The 24,977-nt window shown below is 38.4% G+C and overlaps 1 protein-coding gene across 2 annotated transcripts in view; it reads left to right on the top strand.

The window, feature by feature from the left end:
- The window catches only part of LOC116710861 (SPRY domain-containing protein 3-like), a 31,583-nt gene extending 7,022 nt beyond the window's left edge, over nt 1-24,561 (top strand). For both annotated transcript variants that reach the window (XM_032550140.1, XM_032550141.1), the window contains exons 7-11: nt 15,234-15,383; nt 18,026-18,083; nt 20,499-20,618; nt 20,691-20,809; nt 20,905-24,561. In XM_032550140.1, coding sequence (XP_032406031.1) covers nt 15,234-15,383; nt 18,026-18,083; nt 20,499-20,618; nt 20,691-20,809; nt 20,905-21,039 — 582 coding nt within the window. In that variant the 3' untranslated portion in view covers nt 21,040-24,561. The remainder of the gene's footprint in view (nt 1-15,233; nt 15,384-18,025; nt 18,084-20,498; nt 20,619-20,690; nt 20,810-20,904) is intronic.
- Nucleotides 24,562-24,977: the final 416 nt, after the last annotated feature.

Genomic DNA, 24,977 nt, shown 5'->3' with positions numbered 1-24,977 from the left:
TGAAGAGTGTTTGTATTTTGGCCAGAAAGTTGAGTTTTGGTCTCATCTAATCAGAGCACCTTCTTCCACAGGTTTGCTCTGCCCCCTACATGGCTTGTGTTGAATTTAAAACATTGACTTCTTGAAAATTTTATTTCTACTATGGCTTTTTTTTCTTAATGTTTCCATAAAGCCCAGATTTGTGGAGTGCACAACTAGTACAGTAGGTGTCCTTTCAGCTCATTGTTTTCACCTGAGGTGTTTATTTCCGCAGCTTCCTCAGGGTTACCATGATCTCTTAGCTGCTTCTCAGAATAATGTCGTCCTTGTTGAGTTTTGCAACCTAAATGTGATTTAAACTTGTCCTCAACCTTTTCCATGAAGGATCTGCTGTGTTGTTTGGGTTTTGTGAAGCTGTAACAGTTTAGATCAGGGGTGCCCAAAGTCGGTCCTCGAGGGCCGGCATCCTGCACGTTTTAGTTCTCTTCCTGGTGGTGGTAGTAACTTTTTCAGCATGTCAGTGTTCTTCTAGGCCTTCTAACGAGCCATCATTTGATCCAGGTGCGTTAAACCAGGGAGAGAACTAAAACATGCAGGATGCCGGCCCTCGAGAACCGACTTTGGGCACCCCTGGTTTAGATTATTAGTCATGTTTAGGTTCCCAATTCTGCTCCACTTTGTGTTGGTCTGTCACACAAAATCCCAAGAAAGTCAAATTATATGTATAATATTGTCAGTCACTGTAGCTATAAATAGAAGTAAAAGTGGCAGAGATGCAACATATGACACGAAAAGTTGCTCAGATGTACTTCTGCTCATCCTGAGTCATTTTGTCTCCGCTTGCTCTGTGCAGCATCCAGCTTGCGCCATCTAGACGCTGCAGCACACAGGCAGCACTCTGTTTATTCTGAGTTTGCAGCTCATTTAGAAAGCAAATCAGCCTCTACAGCAGCTAAATGTCCCTGATCTAATGGACTGAGCAGTCTATACACCTTGAGTAAACAGATCATATCAGAGTTACAGAGTTGCTTAAGCTTCCCTTGCATATAGTTGTGATAGCTGTTAAATGTACTGTAAGCTTTAAATTACAATAGTTATCTACACAAAGTGTATCTGTTTCTATTCTTCCATCAAACCTTTCAAACCTCCTTTGAATGGGAGCAGACCATAGCTGTCTAATGTAGTTAAATCACAGATTAGACCAAGAAGTGCGAATCATGCAGCCATAATTACTGGACAGTCATTTCATAATGTGTGTAGATACTAAATTAATGTCGATGTTTATAAAGCTACAACCTGTTGTGGTTCAGATTTATTGAGATATAAAAAAGCTACACAAATGATTTATGTATCTGACCTGGTGACTGTAAAGAAAATAATTATTGTTTGGTGCTTAATATAGCTAATCCACGACATGTGTAAAGGTATAGCCAACACTTTAATTTGGAATAGTTTCTGTTGAGCAGTTGGGAATTCAGCAGACAAAGCAGGGCCTTTTTTCCTCCCCCTTTTGACAGACACAGCAATAAAATTTACAATTCCGAGAGAGCGGAACAGACTTCTTGGCGCCTCTCGGCCAGGTCGGACGGAGATGGGCACGAAGTGGTTAGATAAAAACCAGACATCGGAGCTGTAAAGAAGGGGAGTTTCCGGGAGTTTTCTAAGTTTCTAATTGGTCAAAGAACGGAACGCCTTGACTGCATATATTAAATAGGGAAACACCTCTTTCATTAAAAAGTACAGGTCAGCAAGCTAGCGAGAGAAGTTTTTTCCATCTTTTTCTCTCCAAGTTGGGCGCCTTTGTCTGTCTTTATGTTCGTTTGTCTTCCCTTGTGTGTCTTATTTTTATGAGAAAATGCATATCTCTGTTCCTCTGCAGCTTTGTTGTTCATTGCTTTGTATGAGATTAAACTCTGTGATCTGTGACGTCAACACGTTGTGTTGTTTCGTTTTACCAGCACGCGGTCGCTGCACGTCGCTGCACGGAGAGCGTCACTCGCCAAGGACTCGGAAGATCCCGGGCAAGATTAAAGAGGAAAAGAGCCAAACGTTTTGTCCAAAGCTAGCATTAATGATCCTCATTTTTAATATTTGGGGGCTTCGTCCGGTTCTGGAATCTTGGCGGGTGGCGGTCTCTCCCCGATCGATCCGTTCGGCTCGTGCGGTAAGACGTTTTTTAATTACTCTTTTGTTGTGCGCAGCCACGCAGAGTCTCGCAGCTGCAGGAGAATACAGATTGTTTTTAAAAGAGTCTGTTGTTTACTAATTGGACGGAACGTGCACACTACAAGTGATCGTGGCTGGTCGAGACAGTAGGAGTTTACGTAGCCTCTGTCGGAATTGCTGGGTTTGTTAATTGTCTTCTTTAGCCCTGAGGATTCGTTCTTGTGCCTCTGAAATAATGAATTTTTAAGTGCATGAAATTTAGTGTGGGCTTGAATCGGCCCGGAGATTTGACTCAGCTCCAGCGGACTTATATTGGCCTATATCGGTTAAATCTAGAAAAGTATGTTAAATTAATTTTTCTCTGGTGAAACATTGAAAAGGAGTTGAATCGCTCTATAGGACTTATATTGGAATCAAGCTGAATCGCTTTATTGGACTTATATTGGGTTTCGCGTTGAATCGCTCTATTCATCGGTTAAATCTTGAAAAGTATGTTAAATTAATTTTTCTCTGGTCAAACATTGAAAAAGGGGTTGAATCGCTCTTGAAATAGGACTTATATTGGACTCGAGCTGAATCGCTCTGTTGGACTTATATTGGGTTTCGAGTTGTATCACTCAGAGGACTAACTTTGCAAGTTGGAAAATGGATGCGTTTTTGAAGCCGGCATTTTATTTTTAATTCCCCCGTTTGTCTCTTACGTTTGTTTGTAACTGTGTATGTGTGTCTCTGTATGTGTCTGTGCGTGTGTATCTGCGTGTGTGTGGCCGTGTGTGTGCGCGTGCGCGAGTTCGGGCTGGCTGTGTGTTTGAGCGGAGTGTTAAGCTGTTTGAAAAGCGCTGCTTGTGTGAATTTGAGTTGATTTTGCTGCGTTTTATTGTGAAGTTATTATGGACACTGAGTTGCGACACGTGCTATACGCTATTTTATGGTCGGGGTTCGTCTTAACGGGGAAAGTAGAACGATGGCGAAAACGTGGTTGTTTAGTTTAAAACATAAATAACTAAATAAAATAAATAGGAGTTCAGTACATAACACTGGTACCAGAAAACAAAATTATTGGTTGTGGTTTGATTTTTACATAACTTTGAGATGTCTCTCTTTTTAAACGTGCACGGGGATTTAAAAGGTTACTGACGATTGGGGTTTAAAATTAATTAAATTGACACATGACAACATTGGACAATTTCTGAAGCTTCAGTAAATTTCATATAAATTTTAGTAAAATTGATATAAATTACAGTAAAATTTGATAGAATAATGACCACAGACTGACACTTGGGGACTGATGAAATTTTGACTGACTATAAAACCTGGCCAGATGTGTGTGTTTTGTGTTTTCTGTAATGTGTTGTGTGTTTTTGTTTGTGTTATAATTCATGTTGGTTTGACAGAGTGTGTGATTGGAGATAAAATACCATTTGGTATTTTATGTCATATAACTACTGAATTTTTCTCAGTGCTGTTTGATGGTGCAAAATTTCTAGTTTTTACAAACATCCTCTGTGTTAAATTGAACTAACTTCTTAAAATTAAACAATAACAGCAGTAACTGTGACCTGCAGTGTACAGTTTGGAAGGTGATTAAAGGATAGAATCTTGATAAAATACATTATCTGAACAAATTGAAATTACAATATGGGTTCTACGGTTAAATAAATGAATAAATAAATAACGAAAGAAAGAATAAGCCAAGAAAATTAGGTCACAGAGGATTCTAGAAATGCTGTCTTGGCAAATTAATAGTTAAATACATAAATATGCTGAATGGATAAATAGATAAATACATAACTGATTAGGTACAGCTATGAAATAAATTAAATAAAAATTTATATAGACTTGAGAACTGAATAGTGGATATAATGTTAATTATTCCTTCTAAGGCTGTGAAGGTAGTAGGAAAATGGAATAACATACAATGAGTAAAATAGGATTTTTTTCATGAGTTGAGGATAAGAAAAAAAAAAAAAACGAAGATTTTTAGAGAAACAGGCTCTAACTGTAAGAGGTAATTGTTCAGATAACAACAAACTGCAATATACAACTGACTCTAGATATTTTCACAATCAGTCTTTTTCAAACAGACCAAAACTTTAAGATAGATAAAATATTGTTAAATCTACAGGACTTACGGATAATTAGACAGGATAAATTAGAAGTCACTCTCTTGTTAAATAGAAATTGGTTAAATATAGAAAAGTTTGCTAAAATTTACAAGATTTGTTGTTGAAGGATAACATTAAGTTTGAAATAACTTATTGGTTAATAAATAAAAAAAGATTATATGGAACTATTGTAGAGAATCAATATTAAACTGTAATACGAGATGATTCAATACTGCCTATAGACAGACGAGAGGGCTTCGAATAAAATAAAATAAGAAAATTAAGTAAAATAAATACATAGAACAAAACAAGAAGAAGCGACAAGTATGTTTATTTAAGATATGAGAATAATGGAGCTCAGGGAGGAGTTTCAACCCCCATTCACAGAAGTTCAGCACGGGAGAACAAGCTACAGCTGTGCTGTAATTTCTACCCCCACTAGATTCAACTAATTAACATGTGAAACCTTTTTGCATATCACTAATTTTAAGTACAAAGCAACCTCTGCTCACAGCAGCTCAGCAGAAAAGAACAAACAACTGTAAGGCAAATAATTTTCTCTCCCATCGTTTAAACTACCTCCTGGAAAATGTAAAATATAAGTTTGTAGCATCGAAACACTGAGTCGCCTGTCACACACAGACACTCTTGGTAATGATTTTCTGTTTTCCTTTCATATTACTTTATATATTAAGTAGTGAGTAATTTAGGATTTTACTCTTTACATTTCTTTACATTAGTCTGATTTTTTATTTGGCTATTTGTGTCAGTTCTTTGTTTATTTTGTTAAATATAACGAATTTTTTTTTTTTTGAGTTATCAGTTTCCTCTGGACCCTTCACCAGGGGATAGGGAACTTTGGTCTTTAGTTTAATTTCTTTCATTTGTAGATTTGGTTATATTCTGACCAGTATTTTTCGAAATTTATCATTTTTAGATTTTCTTGACTAAGACTATATTTTTTTTCTCTTTCAACGTCTCTCTGCCTGGTTTATGCATAACCTTCACTGAGTTTTTAATTGGTAAACACGTTTTGTCAAACACTGCTGAAAATTTTTGAGAAGTTTCTACAACGAATTATTTGATAATCATGAGAGTTAAATTGAATACTGAGTTTTGAAACTGTAATGTGAAATGTTTTTTGAACATAATAATCTTGAAGGTTTAAAGCATGCTACAATAAATTGTTCTGTTTGTTTTTGAAAGGTTTACTTTTTAGACGAGGGCAACGTTGCATATCGGTGGGATTTTTCTTAGCTTAAATAATAACCCTGTTTCATCAACATCGTTATTTCACATACTAGAAATAGTGATACATTAGCCAGTAATGTATCAAAGGGGGAGAAGATGCATGGGTTCATCTTTTATAATACTTAAACAAATTTTTGAAGAACATGTCTGATCTGTGCTACACATAAAAGTGAAAGGAAAATATTTTCTGGTAATATATGTGCTTATTTTAGATAGGTTTGAGTTGTTCTCCATTAAAAGATTTTCTGACAATGGGCTAACATATTTTGAGAAAATAGATAAATTTATAGTGATAATGAAGCATATTTTGGTTAATTAACTTGGGAAAATAATTATAGAAATTAAAATATTATTGTGTCAGCCATGTTCAGAGCATTAATTTAATGGAGCATGAATGTTTTAAGAAATGTTTTGAAGAATCTGTCATTGATTAAAGTTATCATTAATCAGGAAACGTACACAGGTGGGATTATAATGGTTTTTTCTAAACTTGATTTTTGTTTTGATTTACATCCATTTAAAACGATTTTGAATAAAACTTTAAATTCGACGACAAGTATAAGCCTGGGTACAATTGGTGTATTTTGAAAATGTCTGGATTTGTTTCATTATAATTTCTCCAAGTCTAACTTTTGAATTTTGTTTAAGGAACGCATGTAAAATGATTTACACAGATAACCAATAAGATCTAGTTTGTTCTATGAAAGTAATTTAAACTGGACTGTTTAATTCACATTGTTATTCATTTTGATGGTAAATGTAAGCTTTACAACTACATTTTTAAGTTTTTGTTATTGTTTTGTTTCGTTTGTTTAATCCTATTTTTACAAGATTGGTTTAAGAAAAGATCTGCATATGTTTAACATTCTGGGAACACGTTACTTTGGAAACATGTCTTTTGAAGCAAATGATTACAGGGTTTTGGTGTTTTCCATCGGTTAGGAGCTATAGTATATTATAATAGAAACGTAAATTGAAGGGATCACATCCACCATTTTATGAACAGAACTGGACAGAGTAGGAGATAAGGTTTCACGTGATGTGTTGCTCATGGTTTTGCACACAGACTGCCCTGGAGCTCGGAGCTCCAGGACTCTGGAATCTGTCATACAAGCTGTGTCATGCGAGGCGGGGGTGGGGCTGCTTGGAGAAGCGGCTTCACACTTATTTCGAAGATAACAGCCACAGAGCCACGAGCGTTGGAGGATTCACTTGAACACAAAGTGAATTGAAGATGTTTGTGTTGAATTACACAAATGAATGATGCCTTTGGATAAATCTGATCTCTGTCTTGTCATTATAGTTTTGCAGCTGGTTTCCTGGTGCCCTGCGGATGTGGTCTCCTTCAAAGTCTGCGTTCTTTGATAAAAAGGATTAAAATAATTTCCCTGGATGGAAAATAACAAAACAAATTTATTTTTAGGTGAAACCATCGTTTGATTATGCTGACTGTAATGAAGATGATATTAAAGAATGTGGTAATTGTGTTTCTGATGCTAATGAAATTCATGTTGAACACAAAATGTCTGTTTAATGACCTGTGACAGGTCGTTTCTTGAGGTTTCCAGTCGAAGAAGATCAAGCTGCAAGAGGATCATCATAAACTTTTATTGCGTGTTTTTCGTTCGTTGGGAACTTTGAAAAGGACTTTCGTTTCGTTTTTTGCGCGCATTTTTTTGAACATTTCCTGACGAAGACTTCATATTTTTTAAGAGACTGTCGATGGACATTTAAAAAAAAAAAAAAAAACAGAAAAAGACGAGCAACAGATTGTAATTTTGTGTCTTTCTCATTTGACAGGTTGGACTTGGGTGGTGAATGTTGTCTTTTAAGTTGCAGAGCATTTCTTACTAATTTTACTATGTATGTCCCTGTTTTATTTTTTCATTTTTCATTGTGCATTTTGGGTTTTGTTTATCCTGTGTTTTTGTTTTATGATTTTATATTTCTGTAAGGATAAGTCGTTTTTACCCTTGGGTTTTGTTTGAAAAGGGGGAACTGTATATAATTAGGCTACGTCAACCTTTTGTTTTCTATTTTTTGTTTTGTTTTATTTTTTTAATACATAGTTTTGGTTCTGCATTAGAAGGCTTAATCAATTTTTATTGAGGTCTTTTTGAAGACCTCAAAAGGGGGAACTGTAAAGAAAATAATTATTGTTTGGTGCTTAATATAGCTAATCCACGACATGTGTAAAGGTATAGCCAACACTTTAATTTGGAATAGTTTCTGTTGAGCAGTTGGGAATTCAGCAGACAAAGCAGGGCCTTTTTTCCTCCCCCTTTTGACAGACACAGCAATAAAATTTACAATTCCGAGAGAGCGGAACAGACTTCTTGGCGCCTCTCGGCCAGGTCGGACGGAGATGGGCACGAAGTGGTTAGATAAAAACCAGACATCGGAGCTGTAAAGAAGGGGAGTTTCCGGGAGTTTTCTAAGTTTCTAATTGGTCAAAGAACGGAACGCCTTGACTGCATATATTAAATAGGGAAACACCTCTTTCATTAAAAAGTACAGGTCAGCAAGCTAGCGAGAGAAGTTTTTTCCATCTTTTTCTCTCCAAGTTGGGCGCCTTTGTCTGTCTTTATGTTCGTTTGTCTTCCCTTGTGTGTCTTATTTTTATGAGAAAATGCATATCTCTGTTCCTCTGCAGCTTTGTTGTTCATTGCTTTGTATGAGATTAAACTCTGTGATCTGTGACGTCAACACGTTGTGTTGTTTCGTTTTACCAGCACGCGGTCGCTGCACGTCGCTGCACGGAGAGCGTCACTCGCCAAGGACTCGGAAGATCCCGGGCAAGATTAAAGAGGAAAAGAGCCAAACGTTTTGTCCAAAGCTAGCATTAATGATCCTCATTTTTAATATGACCCAAACTGACTGTGTTTAAAGTAATCTAGATTACTGTTCATTTTTCACTTTGTCTGATGAATATTAATTCTGGAAGTTGAGAACTGCAGTATTTTATATAATACCACTCATTCTTTGTATCACTGGCTTTATCGTGTGATCTCTCATTTTCCACACATGTGTCTTGTTGCTGCTCTGGAGTTCAGAGCGGAGAAGGGACAAAAGCAGTGGAAACTGGGGTTCTCTGTAATGACTGCTGTCTGCCTGGGAATAGCACGGCGGAGCTGGATTCAGTGTAAATTAGGGGCTACTTTTATAGGAAAACTGTAGTCGGGAGAGAGCAAATGGATGAAGGGTGTGAGCACCTCGTACACGAGTGTAATTGATGGCGCTTAAATCCTCTTGGCTCTGGTTGTTTCTGATGCGCCACTATATTTGTGCAGATGGTATTGGGAGAAGGAAGTTTTTTTTCTTACAGGTTATCTCATATTTTATTGTCAGGACAGTGATAGTTCAAACACATATGTAAAGAGAGATATTTTTACAAAAGTTACCTTTAACATAATAAAATAAAAATAGTGCTAGTTAACCAGCTAGTTGCTAGTCCCAGTTCTAGTTGGGCTATTTTTTATTTATTTATTTCATACTGAAGCTTGAATAGAACAACTTTTAATTGTAAAACTTAACATGAAGGCTCTTATTTGACCGTGCTGCCAGCCTCATGCTGGGAGTTTTATCATTCACTGTACAAACTATCATATATAAACAGTCTGCTGAACAAACTCTGCTTGCTCAGCATGATGAATAAACCATCGACGTTGTTTTATCTCGGAGCCAGAGCGGCGTGTCTTTAGTTCAGCTGCAACAGAAAGTGATGGTTTGGCTGTGAACTGCGCCTACACGCTGTGCACATCCATCTCTCCTGGGATTTGTAACCCGGCTTGTCCCGACACATTCAGCAGCTTTCAATGTTGAGTCTAGAAGTGACAGCCCGACAGATTAAAGCAGCAGACGTGAGCTTTCGTGTTACAGGTGGCGCACCACAAGCTCCCTCCATTGATGACCCAAACGCACTCACATGTGTCAGGAAATGTTCATACTTATTTTCCACCGCTGCATTAACGGTGCTCCACACCTGAGAGGTGTTTAAAACTATTTGGCAATAGTTTATGAGATCAGATTTGTTTTACTGTGAAATTAATCTCACTAATCAAAAGACATTATCTTAGTTTTTTCTGCATTATATTCTATTTAGACGGCTTTAAATAATCTTTTATCTCCCATTTCCACAAATAAAAACTGCCGTCATGCTGATGCGAAAACTGCAGGTTTACACAAGAAGGCAAACTTAAGGTGCCTGCAAACCTTCAGCTAATGCAGTCATTAAATTACCTTTTAAAGCTTTACAGTTTCTTTATGATTTGTATGATTTACAGAGGAAACGAAAGATGGCTTTAGCTCCAGCTGGTCAGAAGTGGTACATAAACTACATCATTTTTGTGAGAGTAAGATTAGTTTGGGTCTATTAAGGATTCATTGAAATGGTTCTTTTTTTCAGAGTGGACTGATGATAGGAAATCAAACTTAAATGAATTTCAGAAAAAGAGTGCATTTTAAATTCACAGTGAACTTCTAATATAATTTCACAGGTTGAATATTCCCAGCCTTTCATTTCAGTAAACTAGTTTATATCCTCTGCAGTTTATATTTTCTCTTAACTTTAAACCCCCATAAGTAAAAAAACAAAAACAATATTTAAACCAATTCCGGCTGCATTTTACAGGGTTTTGAGGAGTTTACATTTAAATACATTAAACCCTGCAATGATTGTGCAAATGTTTAATTATAAGAATCATTGATTTCTGCTATTAATGTCTCCAATGAGAGGGAAAAAGAAAGAGACACTCTGATCAAAGCCTTTTCAAAATATTTTGACTGCTACATTTTTGTCAAATACAGGTATAAGTGTTCACAGCTGCCCAAAGTGGTTGATTAATACCTAATGTTTAATAACAGAGCAGACATGCCGCTGCTGCAGCTGGAGCATGTGTGTGTAGTTATCCTTCCTACGAGACAGATCTATGGATTTTAATAACCGTAGAAACCTTAAAATTATTTTAAATCAGCTCCAGGTTTAAGCAGCCACGAAACTGTCATAAATTATGTCTTTTGAGTGCCGACTGATCCCAACTAAAGCCCTACTTTTTCTCAGAGTAGGGAGAAAAAGTACTCTGCTGGACTCTACTGGGAGTTGAGCCCAGTAGAGTATGATTAAAATCAACTTTACTTATACATTTTTCACACATTTTCACAGAGATTAGTGCTGCATTGGTGGGATTTCACAGTTTTCATCACGTTGTGGACTCTCCCGTTGCAGGGGGCAGAGATGCCCAGATCACAGCAGCACTCCTACACGAGGAGAAGCAATTCAGAGTCAGGGGATCTAATCAATATAAATGGCCTGGTATCATGTAAATGCACACAAAAAATGGCCTAGTTAGATTAAAAAGGTTTTGGAAAGTTAATTCATGGATAAAGAAGCAGTCAGCATCCTATTGGTGAGGCACAGTTACTGGTCGCACAGCACTTTGAATTTAACTAACCAAATTTCTTGTCTCTAATTTCACAGTTTAGGACAGATGATTGATACTTTTGCAAAACTATTTTAGGTGTTCCAACAGCACAATGATCCTAAACACAAGCTTCTGGAACGGCTTTAACGAATCCCCAACATCAAACTGGCCAATCGCATAATTAGGTTTTAAAAGCTAAAAAAAACGACTGCTGTGTACGGTGTTGGTAGTATCATGCTGTGTGTCCGGTTTGCTGCTTTCAAAACCGTAGCACCACACCAGGTGGGGATTTCAAACCAATCAAAACTGGTTTCCATACAGATAAACAGTTTAACACTAAAGGGTTAGTTTGGACTTACTGTGACATTATCGTCTATAATAGCTCTCCTATCTGGAGAATTGAGTTCATTCTCATAAGCTGCTGGAAGCTAACTAGCTGGACTTATGTACGCTGTATCAATCTGGCTCACCAGGTAAATGGACTCCGCCTGAATAATTATCAAACGGCTATAAAATCTATTTGCCGCTGCTGCACAACTGAGGCAGAAAGCCAATAGATCTGGCAGGTTGATGCAGCCGGATGACTCAAACCATGAAGCTTAGAAACACGGAGGTAGTTCAGCTGGAAGAGCTCCAGATGTGCCTGACTGTTTACATTTGAATAAAACATAGAGCTGATATGAATGTTTTCATTTTGATTGCTAAGGTCAGCTAAAGCAGGAAGTGCATGTCTGACTAGCTGCTAGTTTTCACTTCTCTTCAGAGTTTATTTCATTTCCAACAAGTTCAGGAGAAGATAACATCTTCTCCTGAACTTCTCCTTTCTACTGCATATAAGGGAACCATTTCGCTTAAATTCAGAGGAAAAGGAAGCAGAGCATCTATTTCTAATAGTAAAGTCAGTTGCTTTGGATAGAAGACTGAAACGAACTAAGTTGTCTCTCTAAAATTACTTAAAGGGGCAGCGTTACGTAAAATTGACTTTTTTATTTGATGCTTTATTCTCATCAAAAATATACCTGGAGTGTTGTCTTAAGTCTTTCATGCATGTTTGAGAAATCCTTTAATCTCCATGGCAACCATTCAGTTGTGCAAAAAGCCCGGGTGGACTTAGCTCCATCTTTGAGGCGTAGCTCCTCCTCGGAGCTGCAGTTTACAAGTTTCAAAGCTTCCTCTCTCTGACTCCCCCACTCAGCTCCTTCAGACTAGCCTGCAGAAATTAGCAAACACCTGGTGGAACTGAGCATCTGCTGAGTTCATTATATGAGCTACTTCTCAGTGTAATGTTGGTAAAAATGTTGTTAAAGGGTTAATAGAGGAGTGATACTGTGATGACTTCCTGAAGGAGGCGTTTCAGAAAGAGCAGGAGTTTAAGAGACAAAGACCTAATTTCAAGGCTTAAAATTACTAAGTAAAATTTCTTTGAAGTTATATTTCGTCACCTTCTTAAAATAATTGCCTAAGTCATTTTTTTTCAAAAATGATTTTTTTGCCTAAATCATCTCTTCATGATGCTGGCCACCTCTGGTAAAATTGCCAACATCCTCAATTAAACAGATCATGCCATTCTACCCTTTTTGTATAATTGCCTATGTCAAGAGTGTGACTTAGGCAGTTTTATTTTGCTTAAGTCACCAGACAAATTGACTTAGGCAATTTTAGAAGTTTTTCAAGATGGCGGATGATTCAAGGAGACGAAAATTCTACACAGCTGCTGATGCTATTTCCAAGATTCAGGACTCTTCCCATGTTGGGATGACACCAGTCTGTCCTCATCTACTGAGGATGACAATGAGACCATCAATAAAGAGATGATGCAGCATGTTGATAATGATGCACCATCTACTCCCATGGATAAAGTTAAAGATGCCAAGCAGACACATCCACACCAAGAAGAGGCGATATCAAATGATGATGGCGATGATGGTGATGATGTCATTCAAGATCCGGACTATACCCCAACCTGTGATGAGTCCTCCTCTCCTGAAGATGAAAACAGCCTATCTATGGTGGCAACAACTTTAGAACAGCAGGATGAGGATGTTGAATTGAAAGATGCAGGCAAAACGAAAAGACATAAACACCTCAGTCCAAGAACATGGAAGCAAAATGAATCCAAGCAGAAACGTCTGAAAGGAATGTCATACAAGCGCAAAAGTGGCAAAGAAATAAGTGCAAAGACTATGGGTCCTCCCTGCAACTCCAAGTTCTGTCAGCGAGTCTCAACTCGAGACTGCCAAGTCCTTACAGAAGAGCAGCGGCAGTGGGTATTTGACAAGATTTGGGCAATGAACACCTGGGAAGAACGTCGGTTATATGTCCCCACTTTGGTCACAAAAACTAGCATGAAGCAAAAAATAGTTACTGAGGGATCCCGACGCAATTCATCATTTTCCTACCAACTGAAGCTTGAAGATGGAACAAGTGTTAAAGTGTGCAAGGCACTTTTTTCTTCTACACTTGGTCTCCCTGAAAGAACCATTACAAAATGGCTGGATGACCCCATCAACCCTGAAAAACAAGCAGAGGTGCCATCAAAATCTGGACCCAAAAGTGGCAAGCATACAAAGGTTGAAACTGATGTCAAGGATTTCCTTAAGAACTGGTTGAGGGACCTGCCCAGTGTTGACTCACACTACTGCAGAAGCACAGCTACCTACAAGAAGTTCCTTTACCAAGGCACAACCATCTCCCAACTACATCATGAATATGGACAGGCAGCTGCAACTGCTGGAGTGAGAGCTGTTGGAATCCAATATTTCACAGCTGTGTTCCATGAGGAGAACTACTCCATATTTATTCCAAGAAAAGATCAGTGTGATGTTTGTGTTTCATTCAAACATGGAAATATCAGTAAGGCTGCATACCACGCACATGTCACCAAGAAGAATGAAGTGAGGCAAGAGAAATCTAGGGACAAGGATTCTGCTGATGAAGAGAAGTCCGTTTGGACAATGGACTTGCAAACTGTGCTACTGTGTCCAAAAACCCAAGCCAGCAGCCTGTACTACAAAACAAAACTGCAGGTCCACAGCTTTACCCTTTTCAACTTGAGATCAAAGGAAGACTACTGCTACGTTTGGGACGAATCAGAAGGTGACCTCTGTAGCGAGGTATTTGCACATCTTCAGTATTATCATTTTGAAGGTGTGATCAAAGGCCATCCAGACCTCAAGGAGATCATAGTGTGGAGCGACGGTTGCGGTTTTCAGAATCGCAATACATGTGTAGCGAATGCATACTCTGAGCTTGCAAGAAAATATGGGGTGCTAATAACCCAGAAATACCTTCTTGCAGGTCATACACAAATGGAGTGTGACAGTATGCATAGTACTATTGAACGAAAAATAGTTGCAGATATCTTCACCCCAAGAGACTATGTCGTTGTACTCCAGACTGCAAGAATCAGGCCATCACCTTACTATGTGAAAGTGCTCAAGCACGATGAGTTCCTGAAGCTGAATGGATCTTACTTCTTCAGCATCAGACCAGACAAAAAAGTTGGAGACCCGACTGTGCATGACTTGCGGGCTCTTCAGTTTAGCAGTGAAGGCAAAGTCCATTTCAAGCTGTCCTTTTCAGAAGACTCTGTGTGGGAAGAACTGCCACAAAGGGTGCAGGTGCCAAATGGGCCAATGGCATGGATAAGTTTGTTTCCATGTGCTCTGCCAATCAAAGAGAGAAAGTTCCAGGACCTCCAGTCAATGAAACCCATCATGCCTGTAGAGTGTCATCACTTCTTTGACAATTTGCCACACTAATAGGCATCACACAAGAACCCAGCAAAGAAGAGCTGGAAGGAGAAGTGGAAAAAATGCACATGCCTCCTCAGCATTATGTTTTGTTAGTTTGTGCTGTAAAATTGCCTAGGTCACAAAGGCATGTTAAAAAATTTACCTAAGTCATTTAATTCTGTCATGTTCCATGTTTGACTGACCTTGCTGTTTGTATGTCAAAAGACATCTGTTGTTACAACTTTTTTGATTAAAATTGTTTGTAAATATCATTTATTTAACAAATGGTTCAGTTTTTTGTGTTTCCTGAAAAATGGCAAAAAATGACTTAGGCAATTATTTTAAGAAGGTGACGATTTGATATATAAAGCATTTTAATAACAACTGAAGGTAACACACTTGTTTGATTGTGCTATAAAATGACACTGTCCCTGGAGAATACCTAATACTGCCCTTTTAAAGTCTAATTTCTCTCAAAATTAAATTAAAAATTATATTGATCTCTGTGCAACTTATTAAAATTATTGATTTGATATCAACCAGTGATGTTGGGGCCATTTTTCTTCTCGTACCCACAGCTGCTGGAGTACATGGGGAAAGGGAAGGGGATCATGGACGTGGGCCTGGCTCAGGCTCGGCGACCTCTCAACCCTCGCTTCCACTACTATGAGCTGGAGATCACCGACGCTGGAGAGAAGTGTTACATCGCCCTGGGTCTGGCACGCAGGGTGAGAGCCGCTGCCTTACATCAATCCAGAGATTAATTCACTGCACACGCTCTGTGTTTTATTAAATGCTCCTCTTCCTCCTCAAACACCTCGCCATCCGTCTCCCTCGTATGTACTTTTGCTCTCAGTGTTTCCAGTGCAAGTGATGGATGACTGTTAGAGGAAAAGTTAACAACTGAATAAATATTGTCTCATTTCGCCTCCATGTCCGGTTTTCCATCAAAAGTTGTTTCTTCCATTTACGCGCTGATCCAATATGGAGGAATTACAGTTCAATATGGCAAAGAGATAAGATCAGATTTGTTTTTTTTTTAGAAATATTTCTTCCATTTGTAGATAGGAATGAATTTTGGCACATAAAGTCTTACTTAATTCTTCCCCTCATAAAAAGGTAATAAGTGATATGTATTTTGGAAATAAGCCTCGTTGAATGTTTGCCGTCATTCGCCTCAAATGAAATCATTGCGAACATTGAGCCCATCCTGTTTTAATATAAATAAAACGCTGCAGTAATTGCTGAGGGGGCACTTATCATGTCTTTTGTGTGTGAGTGTGAGTGTGTGTGTGTGTGTATATGGATATGGAATGCGATGTCGTTGCATGCTTTCGCTTGCTGCTCTCAACTGTTTGCCTTTAATTGATTGAACATCAGTCATCAGAGTCGCAGCACTGCTTTGCCAGCTGCGATAGCACCCACAGCCCAGGAGATGATAAATTATTGCTGCTGACGCTAAGATTGCCCCGTCTGCGCTGCTCTGACTTACTCTGTGTGGGCTTGTTATACCCTCAAGTCAGACAGGGTAGAGAATAGCGCTCTGTTATTTGGTTGATTATTTTCCTGGAATTGTTTTTCTTGCCGTGTCTGCGGTTAGTTGAGGAATTATAAATCCATCAGAGGGTCATTCCTCACATCTTCTCCTGTAAGGGCATCAGGCTGCTGATGGGAAGCATTACCTCCTGCTGCAAAAATCAAAACATCTTCTTCACTATCATCGTAACCCAAGCTTGACGCTTATTAGCTCAGAGGTTAAGTACTCTGGATAAATGAGCAATTGTTTATTGTGGATTCCTTTTCTGTTTCCTTTAGTAAGGGGAAAGTGTCAATGGGTATGTGGTGTTTGTGTTGGTTTACTGCAGTCTTTCCTTCCAGTGCTCTCAATTTGCTCTGTTCCCAATTCATGCCCTCCCATTTTTTTCCAAGCCATTATTACTGCCTCTGTTGTCACATTTTCTTAGCTTCTGCCTGTAAACAAACCATTTCATGTACATATTCATGGCAGGGAAAACATTACAGATTTCTTTGGTTTAAATAAATGTTTTCAGCTCATCAAAAACAAAATTAATTTATCAGATATTGGGGGTGGAGCAGAAGAGTGTCTCCTCTGGGAAGCTTTGTGGTGACAGAGAAAAGGTTTTGGTATTTGGCTAACTTAGGCTAGGTTCTCACAGCAGACCTATATCTGACTTTTTCATCGCAGTCTGAACAGCCTGGTTCTGATCTTTTTACCCCTCCAAAACAATCCAATCTGTGGTGCTAAATAGTATACATATCTGATTGTTTTCAAAGCGTCTGCAGTCAGAAGAGTCATGTCGCACTTTATCCAACTTGTATGCCATTGATGCGAGACATGCATCATAATTCTGCACCAGAAAAAGCCAGATGCAGTAAGTCCAGGCATAAAAAATGGTTAAAAATTAAAATTACAAACTTATGAAAGAAGCCTTTGTTACTGAAGCGCTTCACATCACAATCCATCCACTACTGGTTCTGACTAAACATCCAAACAGGCTTCTCTTCAGACATTACTGTCGCTATTAGTTGCGAGTTCTTTTTCTTAATGTTTGTGTTGTTGATTATGTGACAAATGCTGTCAGCTCCTGTTGCTGAATAACTTTAAAATGCCTCTATCAGTTGTTACTTCCATAAACAATGCGCTGCTGTGTGATCTTCAGTGTTCTTCGTCTACGCACGCGAGTCGCTTTAACGTTGTAAACCGTTCACAAAGAAGTCTGTTTTTGCGGTCGCATCATCTGCTGATTGTCCCCCCTTTCCTCTATGTTGATCCATTTTAAATGAAGAAGTTTGTTTCCGAGTATGAACCTCGACTTCAAGAACTAATCAAGAAACCGGACGCAGCTGAGTCGCCTGAACCTCACCAGGCTCTGTTTGTTTTTGCATCGTATGCTATGCCAAGCTCACTTAACGTCTATTTTGAAATTCCTGCACAAAGAGCTTATTTTTCTTCTTAAGGATTTCATATTGCCTCATCCTTCATTGATTTTGGTTCTATTTCACAATTTGAACTGGTATATGACAGCTGATCAAACCAACCGGATTATCCTTCCTCGTTCTGTCTTTTGTTGTGGTCGTCCCTGCTGCCAGATTTAACCAGTAAAAATTCAAATAATGGTCAGACCAGTAAAACACGTGTAGGATGCCCAGTTCAACCCGAAAAATCCTTCACAGCTTAGAGGCTACATCTGATGGAAGATGATACAGTTCTTCCAATTGACCACTAAGCCATCCTCAAGATTCATGCTGACACGCAAATGGTTTAAGAGCTTAATTTGGTTCATTGAAACACTTTTAATGTTTTCTATAGATTTATTTCTAATTAGGTCATTTGTCTTTTGGTTTGCAGGACTATCCAAAGGACAAACATCCAGGTTGGAACAAAGGCTCCATCGCTTACCATGCAGGTGAATCATCTCTGATCTGTCTGTTCATGTTCTATAGATTCAAGACTTAAGAGCAGTTTCAATAGCACTTGGAAAGAAACTCAATACTTGACACTTCCCACTTCCTGAAAAGTATGAAATCACACAAAAATACTATTACACAAGAGGAGAACAAAAAGTTCTTGGATGCAGAGTTGGGTGTGTTTTGGCGACCGGCTGGATGACAGCACAGGCCGTTGCCTGGATAGCGGCGGGATGGATGTAAACATAACCAAGAGGACATGTGAAAACTAGCTCAGCAGGTTCATTATGACCAGGATGGGGCAGCAGGTCAATCGTCTCTTTTCCAAGCCTCTGATTGATTCCTGTTTATCCAGACTGTTATTCATGCTGGTGAGCGTCTGAAATAGAACGTGGAAGTTGGCTTGGATTCCCAATAACTATTACTTTTTTCACATTTTGTCGCATTACAACCAAAACCTGTGACGTATTTCAATAGGATTTTATGTGATAGACACTCAAAGTTGTGCATATTTGCGTTAGTCCAGCTGGGTGTAATTTAATCTCAGGATGAATCCAGCTGTTCCTGAAGGGAACATTGAAGAGCAAACGGCAACAGCGGACAGGTCAGAGACGGATCTGCAGCTCAGGCTGTTGACAGCACTATGATGGTGCGTTCCAGTTGCTCTCTGAACTGGGAAATTCTGACTTTCCAGTCCGAAAAATCAACTGGAAAGTCCTCTGCAGTTGGATTTCCAACTGGGAAACTGGGAGCGACTCCGACTCCCATCAGCAGCAGGAAGACGTGGTGGAAAAGTGTATCTAAAATCTGCGTTACATTTAGCGTCTGCAACTCTAAACTGAACAAAGTAAAAGTGGTGAAAAGTAAAGCTTCAAATCACCTTTATGCTACTGGAAACAATGTTTATGGGCATCGCCATGTTGAAATTTCATCTCCCTAAATAGAACGGCGTTAACGCGGGTCTTGCGTCAAACCCAGCTCAGAATTCCCACTTCCTCTGCAACTGGAACGCAGCGTTAGTCATCGATCCTTAATGTGCTTAGTGGAGGAGTGGCAGGAAGAAAGCCATTGTTTGAAGGAAACTGAAAGACGTCACAGCAAACATGTGGAAGACATTTCTCTGGTCTGATGGAGAACGTGGATGTTCCCCAGCCCCTCCCGTTTTATATAAACGAGGCTGGTTTTCTAACGACTACAGTTAAAATCTGAGGGTTGAAGATGAATACACCACATGGCTTAAATTTTAATTTGGATTTTGATCCAATTTTTAAGACTATAATTTTTCTTCCATTTTATTTATGCTCTGCGTTTCACATGAAACCCAATTAGGTGATGTTGTTTTAATGTGACAAAATGTGGAAAAGTCAGAGGGGAATTAACGTCTCAGCAAAGCTCTGTGTTTCAGGTCATCTTAATATTCATATGATTATAGTATGTGATAAGATTCACTTATTAAAAGACCTTTCATCTTTTTTTTTCTTTTGCCTTCAGTTGTGTGAATATCATAATGAGATAATATTTGAAAAAGTGGAACAGAAATCCAACAAATAGCATGTTCAATGCTGACACTACACAGAAATGTGAAGCAAACAAAAACTTTTGAAAGAAAACAGTCAGAAAATGGACAACATTGTAGATCAGAGTCGGATCTTTGAAGGAAGCATGAATGTTGCACGGGGATTATATTGTCTGGCAGATTGAATCTTTTCATTTCAACTAATTGTGTTGCAGGCTGAGGAAATGCCAGGAAGAACATCCAGTTGATTCTTTGTAGTTGTTACTAAACCCAGTTTCTCTGAATATAGATGAGCTCAATAAAACAGGATGTTTGAAACAGAAATGTGGATCTGCTGAAAAGTATCTCCATCACAGTGAATCCAGTTCTTCTCGTTGTGGATCCTTTAGCTTGAGTTTCTGCATCAGTGCTTCACAGCACAGGGTGATCAGCCTGTGGTAATTATTTCAATAAACAATAATATTGTTGTTTTGAGACGGTTTTCAAATAATATATTGTTAACAGCATAATAATGAAGCTCACCCTCTCAAAACTAAATAAATTTAAATGTTGTAAAGAACACTGAACACCGGAGCTGGAAGATATTTTAAATATTTTAAATAAAACGACAACCAAGAACAATAAATGAAATGGATTAGGAAGTCTCTGTAAACATTACTCTTCAAAAATTATTAATCATCAGAATGGAAATGATCAAACTCCTTTTAATTAGTCCTGCAATTAATTGCTTATTGTGACAGGCTTGGCAATCGATGAAAGATCAGAAAAGGGTCAAGTCAGCTGTCTGTGTAGGAAATTACAAGGCCATAAAACTTTTGTATCAAAAATAATGATCTCTAACGTTAACATGTCATAAAAGCTGGATTTTGGGTTTTAACGTCTTCCTGGTTGGTCGCAGACGACGGGAAGCTGTTCCACGGCAGCGGGGTGGGGGACCCGTTCGGGCCGCGCTGCTTCGAAGGAGACATCATGGGCTGCGGGATCATGTTCCCACGAGACTTCAGCGTGGATGGAGGAGGTGAACGTCCTCACGTCGTCTCTCTTTCCTAACTCTTTGATCGGCTCCCTAACGCTGACGGCGGTCTTTCAGATGACGCAGACGACTTTGACCTGGACGTGGCTTCCAGCGAGGTGCAGAACAACCTGTATGCAAACAACGACGACGAAGAGGAGGACGAGGGGGAAGATTTGGAGGGGAGGAAGGTCATGGTGAGACTCTGTCTGAAGGCAGGAATGTAAAAACTCGTAACTCGGATGCGGTTGGTCGACATTCACCTCGTTTTCCTGCTTTTGTGTTGGAACAGGTGTTTTTCACACGGAACGGGAAGGTGGTGGGGAAAAGGGAAGTGGCCTTGCCGCCAAACGGTTTCTATCCCACCATTGGGATGATGAGCACTGGGGAGAAGGTCAGAGTTGAACTCCACCCCCTCAGTGGGTGACAGAAACCAGGACAATTAGAAACCTTTGGGATGATGAATGATTCCTCCAAATCTTCACTGCACCTTTACGGCGTAAACATCACTTTACATGCTGACAAAACGCGTCTTAAAGATTCATGAAAGTAAGGTCTTTAAGACATCTGTGCCTAAAAGAAACGGCTTTATTATGAAATGATTTTTGTACTGTAAGAAACTGTTGAAGTAGGCTGAGTTTGGAGGGAAAAGTTATTCATTTTGACACATGAGGCTTAATGAAATGCCAAAAAAAAAGGTCTTGAATAATGAATGTAAAAGTCCAAGTAAAACAGACCTCAGTTACCAAACAGATCAGCAAAGGCAGTCCTGGTTAAAATGAGTTACTAGATTATGAAATTATTTGAAAACTGCAAATGTGATTTATTTATTCTACAACGATGAGGCAGAAATGGAAAAGCCCCTGAATTTAAAGGAGGTGTAGTTTCATTTTACCATGACTGTGAGTGTTTGCTCCCACTGTGAGCTCCTGTCGACGGTCCATTACTGACACTCAGTGGTGAGACGGCTCACAGTCCTGTGAGGCAGCAGCAGCGACTCGGTAGAACCAGCTGCTTCAGCAGGTTAACGCAGCACGTTTGGAGGAAGCTGTTTCAGGTAACTATGAGGAAATAAAAGTGCAATAATAATTTGTTGAAATCAAAGCTATTTTTATGCTTCTTGTTTGTTACCTTGCAATAAGAGAAAGTGGATCTTAAAGCTTTAAAGAGAGTCCTTATTTTATCTGAACCCAGCTGAAACGTTTCAACTAAACGACGCTTATAGAATGAATCTAAAAAAAATTTGGCTATTTATTTGAGGAAATCACATTTTGGTTTCCTCACTGACCAGATGATGGAAACATTTTATGCTTCTAAACTAGACCGAAGTTAAACAATATTATGAGATCTTTTTTTTTTTTTTTTTAGAATATACTGAAATGGAAAACAATCAGTAAACAAAACAAAACAAACAGCTTTTACAGGGTTGGATCTTATGGCTGGTTGGTGTTTACTTTCTTTCACTGCAAAAACACAAAATCTTTCCAAGTAGTTTTGGTCTAGTTTCTCGTGCAAATATCTAAGTAAGCCTGAAATATGACAAAAATAACTTTAAAGGAACTTTTCAGAAAGTTAAAGCAGTTTGTTTTACATCAATAATTCTGCAATATTGATCAATAAGTTCTGGTTCCACTTGCAGATTATTTCACTTATAACAGGGGATCAATGTGCTGTTATAAGTGAAATGATCTGCCAGTGGAACTAGGATTTTTTTGAGTAATAAGCTCCTATATCTTGCTGAAAAGTTAGCTTTGTCTTGTTTCAGTTGTACTAATTGGACTAGAAACTAGAGCGAAAATATTTGGTAAGTTTTTGTGTTTCTTCAGTTTTGACTTAGAAATTTATTTTGAAATGTGTTTTTGAGGGTTTCTCTCTGTGGATAGTCATCACAAAAAGTTGTCTTCACTTTTTGTTTTTACTTTAAATGTGTTTTTTTCTGTCTAGAAACCTTTGTGATTCAGGTGAATCTTTATCATCACATTTCATATTCTACCCTTTATTCTTGCAGTTAAAAAGTTTTGGGGTTTTTTGTAAATTTGAGGGGGAAAATACCAAATTCAGATATACTTTTTTGTTTTTTGTGAAAGACGGGGATTCATTTACATGTACACACATTAAATTAAGTTTGTTTTACTCATTGAACAAGAACTATCAGCAGTAATGTGATTTTTAACTGAGAAAAAAAAAACTTGCACCCAGTCTGACCAACTTAGGTTGAGATTCAGTTAGACGTTTCTTGTTGCTCACAATCTGAGGAACGTTTGCCCCAATCTTCACTTTGAGCTCTGAGATATTTGATGGGTATTTGATTTAAAGCAAATATCCCCCACCTGTCCAAAGATCATTGTTCTCTCCAGCTTGTAAAATCTTCATGTTTTTCTTGGAAGCTAACGGGAGCGAGAGCCGCTCTGTACGGCTCCTGGTGGATTTTGGGGACTTCGTTCAGCATCTTGCTGTCGGCTTTCAGGGTGAACTTTGTCGGACAGCCAGGCCTGAGAGCTTTGACTGTTTTGAATGTCCTTCACTTGTAGATGATTTTCCATTCGTTGGAATGGCTGATATTAATTTCCTTCAATCCCTCACAGACTCATAAGCTGCTACTGTCTTCTTTCTGAATGGCCTTCAATCTCACTTCAGCAGCTAGGAGCACTTTAAACAAACTGAGGTCTAAACAGGATAAATCTACGTAAAGTGTCATTGTTCTAATCAGACATGGCTGTTATCATAAGCATGTGTGAACTTTAGCTATTTCAAGTGAGAATGGATGTGGAGTTGTCCTAATTTCCAGATTTTTCTTTTAAATTACTTTTTACAGCGTTTCAAATTGTCGTCTTTATTCCTATATGCTGGAAAAACAATCTTTTCCGTGACTGTAAAACTAAGGAAAAATACTAAACTGAGACAGATAATTGGAAGATTGAAAAAAAATGGTACTTTATATGTTGATATTTAATTTCATGTGGAAAACTACAATGAGGAATTTGGTTATTTAACTTTTCCATGTGGAGATTTTAAAAGTTTGTCTCTTTCTCCCCACCGCTTAATCAAAATTTAGATGTAAATTTTAAATTTGTATTTTGAAATTGAAGCCATACTTGTTCTCAGGTATATTTGATAATCAAAATGTGTTCTTAAGTTTCTTCTGATTTTTTTCTTCTTTTTTTCTTTTTTGTTGCTCTGTGACAAATTTGCTTGTTTTTGTTTTTTGCCAAAATTGTTCTACATTTTCTTGTCATCATTTATCTTTTTTTTACTTCTTAGTAAAGACAAAGATTCATCCTTCTTTATGCCTGCAGAAAGTTAAAGATCTGTTGAGAAAACGTTCTGACAGCTACCTGTAGGTTTTTGGAGGAGTATGTTCTTCAGGTGTCTTTCAGTCGGTAATGACTACATTTAAAGGGCTCACCTGTCTTTTTTCTATCACCAGTACTGTTCTGTCAGAGACAGTTCCCTGTTAAGCTCTACCTTTAAAAGATAAACCTATACATATGTCTTAACATGAGGCCGAATGAGCAGATTGTCCTGCATGAAATGTTGAACCTTTATGAAATAATCTGCCACAGAAAAACTCGATCGACGCGGACAGTAAAAGGTTTGAAAGAAAGATGCAGCCGAGTCCAGGCTGCTGGATTTCAACCTTTGCTGGAATATTTGATCGAGGCTGAGCAAGTTGTTCTTTTCGTTTTGACGCTGAGTTGCTGCTATTTATGTGCTGAAAATTCTTGGTGTAAAATCACGTCATCCTGTACTGTAGAGGGTGTTTTTCAGTTTGTTTTTATTGTTTACTTTTGATGGTGAGACCGATGAACGGTCTTCAGTGGAATATCTGCAGCATTTTTATCTTCAGTTCAAACACGTCCTTAATTTGTACTTTTTCTCCTTTCACCTCTATTTTTTTATGTTTAAAGCAATAATGCCAAAAATGTTAATAAATTAATATTTAAACTCACCGCAGCGCCGACTCTGCTCCTCCTTCTGTTGTCACAGCGCTCTCACACTTCAGACACATTTAATGAGTAGCAGCAATAGTACACCACAACATCCCTATTGTACTGTGTTGCATGGATGTTGGTGTGTGCTAACATTGTAATTTGTTTTGTTTTACATATTTATCTTGCTGTCTGCAAAGCAAATTGCCCTTTGGGAGATGACTGCTAAACACCCACTTAGAGGAAACACAAATATCTGGAAATATTTTTGACCGCTCAGATGCTCACTTTTATCCAAAGAAGGTTGTTTTAAAAGCTACATTTAACAACATGTGAGTGTCTGTATGTTGACATCAATTATCTGCTAATATTTACTCCTGTTAAAGAGCAAAATGGAAATTCATACCAGCCAAAATCAAAATCGGCAGGTCAGGCT

Source organism: Xiphophorus hellerii, chromosome 20 (genome assembly GCF_003331165.1).
Source record: "Xiphophorus hellerii strain 12219 chromosome 20, Xiphophorus_hellerii-4.1, whole genome shotgun sequence".
NCBI classification, from domain to species: domain Eukaryota; kingdom Metazoa; phylum Chordata; class Actinopteri; order Cyprinodontiformes; family Poeciliidae; genus Xiphophorus; species Xiphophorus hellerii.
The sequence above is the reverse complement of the archived record's forward strand: the minus strand, read 5'-3'. Positions and strand labels throughout refer to the sequence as shown.